The sequence below is a fragment of the Brassica oleracea genome, chromosome C3, assembly GCF_000695525.1.
Source record: "Brassica oleracea var. oleracea cultivar TO1000 chromosome C3, BOL, whole genome shotgun sequence".
In the NCBI taxonomy this organism is placed as follows: Eukaryota; Viridiplantae; Streptophyta; class Magnoliopsida; order Brassicales; family Brassicaceae; genus Brassica; species Brassica oleracea.
This window is the reverse complement of record NC_027750.1, coordinates 23,272,391-23,277,183: the sequence shown is the minus strand read 5'-3', so window position 1 is coordinate 23,277,183 and position 4,793 is coordinate 23,272,391. Positions and strand designations below refer to the sequence as shown.

Sequence of the window (4,793 nt, the reverse complement as noted above, 5' to 3'; positions counted from 1 at the left end):
TGAGTTCCGGCAGAGGCAGCTTCTCTATTGGTTGAGTATCGGGGTGGTGGCGCAGTTGGCTAGCGCGCAAATCCAGCAAAACCAAACTTATTTTTTTGGTTTTAGGTTTAACATCCGGTTGAAGCTATGAATAAATCACTCCATTTTAAAATTTAATCGTTTTTGGCTCAAGTATGAACCGATTGGTTTATACTTTATAGCAATCTAATAAACTGAAATAAATGGTTTAGGTACCACATAATTTGAAAAGGCCCGATTTGTATCGAATTCAACATTATATATTTTTGTTTTTTACAACAAAATCAAATACAGAATAAACCACATTATAAATCTAATGGAACCTAATCGAACCGAACCAGAATATGGTTCGGTTCAATTGGACAATTTTTTTTAACCGTATAACTGAATAAACCAACCCAAAAAGGTATAAACAGAATGCCCATCTCCAAGCAAAACCCTAATAAGTCCCGCCGTTATCTTCATAAACCCAAACCTACTCACTTCTTCTTCTCTTTGCTTCGCTCTCAGCGGCAGACAAAAAAAGATGCCGAAACGTAGTAAAAGTAAGCTAAACCTCCTCAATCGAATCTCAGTATGTTAAAATGTCTTTTACTGATTCGTTTTGAATTTTGCAGAGAGCAAGAGTAAGAGGGTGACCTTGAAGCAGAAGCACAAGGTCATTAGAAAGGTCAAGGAGCACCACAAGAAGAAGGCAAAGGATGCTAAGAAGCTAGGCCATAACCGTAGGCCAAGAGCAGAGAAGGACCCAGGTATCCCCAATGACTGGCCTTTCAAGGAACAGGAGCTCAAGGCACTAGAAGCTCGACGTGCCCGTGCTCTCGAGGAGATTGAGCAGAAGAAAGCCGCCCGCAAAGAGAGGGTATGATCAATCTTAAAACTTTATAGCTCCTAATCTATACGGTTTCGTTTGATGTATTGATAAAGCTTCAGTCTTTTGAGATTACAATTGTTAAAAGACATGTCCTTTGTGTTCTGGGTGTTGTTACAATTGTTAAAAGACTTGTCCTTTGTGTTCTGGGTGTCTTTAAAATTGTTAAAGACATGTCCTTTGCGTTCTGGGTGGTCTTAAAATTGTTAAAAGACATGTCCTTTGCGTTCTTATCTCACTTTCTAAGTGCATTTTCAGGCGAAAAAGAGGAAGCTTGGTTTGGTTGATGATGAGGATACCAAGATAGAAGAAGGATATGGAGAGGAGAAGAGCGGAGATGACTCAGCTAGAGTTGTCAATGTTCGAGGTGAGTGTTAATTGTGCTTTGACTCAACTCTAGAGTATGTCACTTGTCAACCTTTTTTACATTCACTGATGTCTATTGTTTCCACAGATAACTCGGAGAGGGCTTTCTACAAGGAGCTTGTTAAAGTCATTGAACTGTCCGATGTCATTCTCGAGGTTCTTGATGCTCGTGATCCCCTTGGCACTCGCTGTACCGACATGGAGAGGATGGTGATGCAAGCTGGTCCCAACAAGCACCTCGTTTTGCTTCTGAACAAGATCGGTAAGCTTTCTGTACAAGTCTCTGCTCGTGATGTGGACATAGTCATTACATTTTGTAACTGGAATCTCTTTGTTCCAGATCTTGTTCCCAGAGAGGCAGCTGAGAAATGGCTTAAGTACCTTAGGGAAGAGTTTCCAGCTGTTGCCTTCAAATGTAGCACCCAAGAACAGAGATCGAACTTGGGCTGGAAGTCGTCCAAGGCATCAAAACCAAGCAATATTTTGCAGACGAGTGATTGTCTTGGAGCAGACACTCTTATCAAGTTGCTGAAGAACTACTCCAGAAGTCATGAGGTTGCTTTTTTTTTTTCATAAATAATTTACCTTCTTAATCATCCAGTTTATTGGAATTAATCTTGCCTTTGTTGTTTTGTTTTTGGCAGTTGAAAAAATCTATTACAGTTGGTATTATAGGACTGCCCAATGTGGGGAAGAGTAGTCTTATTAACAGTTTGAAGAGAGCTCACGTTGTCAACGTCGGCGCCACTCCTGGACTGACCAGGTCTCTGCAAGAGGTTCACTTGGACAAGAACGTGAAGCTGTTGGATTGTCCTGGAGTTGTGATGCTCAAATCTTCAGCGAATGATGCTTCTATAGCTCTCCGCAACTGTAAAAGAATCGAGAAGTTGGAAGATCCAGTTAGTCCAGGTAATAGAATCGAATATCCTTTTGTGCTTTGTCTTGTTAAGGTTATAAACCTCAGTGATCTAACTGTGTAATCTTCTGCTTTGTGGGAAATGTAGTGAAGGAGATTCTGAAGCTTTGCACGCCACAAATGCTGGTGACTCTGTACAAGATCCCTAGCTTTGAGGCGGTTGATGATTTTCTTTATAAGGTTGCCACCGTTAGGGGTAAGCTTAAGAAGGGTGGTCTCGTGGATACTGAAGCTGCTGCGAGGATTGTTTTGCATGACTGGAATGAAGGTGTGTGGTTATCGTCTTTTAGTTCCATTCATTAAACATGGAATCTTGAATTTTTAACTAACTCAATGGTGTTTTTGCAGGTAAGATTCCATTCTATACAATGCCGCCAAAGAGGGACCAAGGTGAACACGCGGAGTCAAAGATTGTGAACGAGTTGGCTAAGGAGTTCAACATCGATGAGGTTTACAGTGGTGAATCCTCTTTTATTGGGAGTTTGAAGACTGTTAACGAATTCAACCCTGTTGAGATTCCTTCCAATGCTCCTCTAAATTTCGATGAAACTATGATCGAGGTTAGTTTGTACATTCACTCATATTCCATTTGCTTTGTAACTTGCTTGGTATGGTTTAACCATTGGTTATTTATCACAGGATGAGTCTAAGACTCAGACCAAAGAAGAGGAAGCTGGTCCTGAGGGTGATGATGAGTCTATGGGAGCTGAAGAGGAGGAAGAAACAGGAAAGTCGAAATCAGAGACGAGCAAGCAGAACAAGAAGCTATACGCAGCGGAAAGCATGCTGAATACGAAGAAGCAGAAAGCAGAGAAGAATATGAGGAAGAAGGCGAAGAAAGCAGCAGGTGGTGGTGAGGATTCCATGGACGGAGATTATGATTTCAAAGTAGATTACGCGAAGAACAAAGCTACAGACATGGATGAAGGAGAAGGGTTCCAAATCGAAGCTAAAGTACCAATGGCTGAACTAGTTGATTTGACTGAAGAATGAGTGGGTTTAAAACAAACAAACAATCTTGTTGTTCTTTCTTATTTGGTGTAGTAAACTTTTGATATACACATGTGTTTTGCTTCATGAAGCGATTTTGATTTCTACTGTTAAACCCTTTCTTTTGCTCCACCAGTACTTGGATTATCAAATATAAAGTGTTAACCGAAGCTAGCTTTGCTCAAATACAAAGTCACTCAAAAAGAGGTCCAAGAGAGACTCTGAGTCAAGCCACAGGTTCGGATCAGTTGTTGGCAGCGAGATTGAGAAGATGTAGTTGCAAATTGTATATAATTTACAAATGGTTCGGAACTAAAGCTGGAGCAAGAACTGTCAACAGAGCATCTTCAACTACAATAAACCTCTAGTGTTTGTCACGTTTTCTCTTCTTCTCTGTCTTCTTGTCTTTCTTACTAAGCTTCTTCGTAGAGTCCTTTTTAATTCTCCGACCAGGCTCCTTGTCATCTGAATGCAGTCTCAGTGAAGGTGGTCTCTCTGGACCCAAGACTACCTTCCGTTCCCTTGTATCAGAACTTTGCAACTCATCAACCTTCTCGGCTGGAAGATAAGGGCCAGTTTCATCCATCCTAGGACCAATAGAGCCTCTCCCACGTTTGTTTCTGTCATTAACAAAGAAGACTCAGAAGATGAAGGAAGCTGTAGCAAACTCAAAAGGTAACAGAAAGCTATAGAAAATAGACATATACCGTGACTGGAGAAAAGACTCAATCTCATCATCTCCTAAACCTTCATCCTCATCGTCCAATGGATGAGTGAACTTTTTCTCATCATTACTGGAACTACATCTCTTATCCAAACTCCTTTTAGAGAAGCTACTACTCCGCTTCATTCGGCTACTACTGCTGCTGCTGCTTTCCTCTCTTGATTTTCTTTTGCGTCTCTCGTTCTCTAGCTCAATCTCTTTCTCCCGAGCCTTCCACATCTCATTGGTCTCCACCGCTCTGTTTGCTGCACGGTCAGGAAACAGAAACACGTAAAGAGATTATTAGAGTAAACAATTAACATGTTAAAGCTACATTGAGTACTAAGACAAACGCATAAGTCACAAGGACAGTAGAAAAGCATTACATTGTTGAACACCGAGGACGGTTGCTGTGAGAAACCTCGAGTTAGGACGATGCCTTACATTAGGCTTCTCAAGATAAGCTCGGACGCCATCTCTTTCAGCTTGTCTCCTCAACTCTGCTGCTTCTCTTAACAGAACCGAAGCTATTCGATTTTCAGTCTCCAGATCCATCCTAGGAAACTGATAGAGAAGCCTAAACCTAAAGCTATGATCTTTGGATGCGAGAGAGCAAGTAAGAGAGTTAACAGAACAATAAATCAACAATCGATTATCGAAACAGAGGAGGTTAGTTACCAGTAAAGTCAAATACTTTATAAGCTTCGATTTCTCGGCGTTCTTCTTCTCCCGCACGAGCACAGATCTCCTTGGTCGCCGGATTGTGGCGGAGGCGAGTCAATTGAATCGATCACGCCGATAAAAAAATTATTTCGTAAACCGGACCGGAACGGTACAATGCACACTCAATTTTGTCTGGTTTGGTTTAGGAGGGTTTGATCTTACTTTTCGGTTCCAGAAATTTTGGGTTAAATTTTGAGAAATTAAAA

The 4,793-nt window shown here is 41.2% G+C and overlaps 2 protein-coding genes across 4 annotated transcripts; one reads left to right on the top strand and one right to left on the bottom strand.

Moving 5' to 3' along the window:
• Positions 1-444: 444 nt before the first annotated feature.
• LOC106335825 (guanine nucleotide-binding protein-like NSN1) lies at positions 445-3,279 on the top strand. The gene is made up of 9 exons (XM_013774448.1): positions 445-563; positions 636-880; positions 1,148-1,256; positions 1,344-1,517; positions 1,596-1,810; positions 1,900-2,164; positions 2,260-2,439; positions 2,520-2,731; positions 2,811-3,279. Exons 1-9 carry the CDS (start codon positions 545-547, stop codon positions 3,162-3,164), a joined length of 1,773 nt encoding a protein of 590 aa, XP_013629902.1. The 5' UTR covers positions 445-544; the 3' UTR covers positions 3,165-3,279.
• Positions 3,280-3,412: 133 nt separating this feature from the next.
• LOC106335826 lies at positions 3,413-4,658 on the bottom strand. 3 transcript variants are annotated; one of them, XM_013774450.1, is made up of 4 exons: positions 4,559-4,658; positions 4,251-4,460; positions 3,869-4,130; positions 3,413-3,781 (listed from the first exon to the last, which is right to left on the bottom strand). In XM_013774450.1, the coding sequence occupies exons 2-4, from the start codon at positions 4,417-4,419 to the stop codon at positions 3,526-3,528; spliced, it is 687 nt and encodes a 228-aa protein (XP_013629904.1). In that variant the 5' UTR covers positions 4,420-4,460; positions 4,559-4,658; the 3' UTR covers positions 3,413-3,525. The 3 variants fall into 3 exon arrangements, with proteins under 3 accessions (XP_013629904.1, XP_013629903.1, XP_013629905.1); XM_013774449.1 differs by having other exon boundaries at positions 4,543-4,648; XM_013774451.1 differs by having other exon boundaries at positions 4,251-4,428; positions 4,543-4,629.
• Between the last annotated feature and the right edge of the window lie 135 nt (positions 4,659-4,793).

Coding starts and splice junctions, on each gene's coding strand:
- LOC106335825 (XM_013774448.1), top strand. Junction 2,165..2,259: donor GGAAGATCCAGTTAGTCCAG/GTAATAGAATCG, acceptor TGGGAAATGTAG/TGAAGGAGATTCTGAAGCTT. Junction 2,732..2,810: donor TCGATGAAACTATGATCGAG/GTTAGTTTGTAC, acceptor TATTTATCACAG/GATGAGTCTAAGACTCAGAC.
- LOC106335826 (XM_013774450.1), bottom strand. CDS start 4,419: ATGGATCTGGAGACTGAAAATCGAATAGCTTCGGTTCTGTTAAGAGAA. Junction 4,131..4,250: donor CGTCCTCGGTGTTCAACAAT/GTAATGCTTTTC, acceptor CTGACCGTGCAG/CAAACAGAGCGGTGGAGACC. Junction 3,782..3,868: donor GAGTCTTTTCTCCAGTCACG/GTATATGTCTAT, acceptor TGTTAATGACAG/AAACAAACGTGGGAGAGGCT.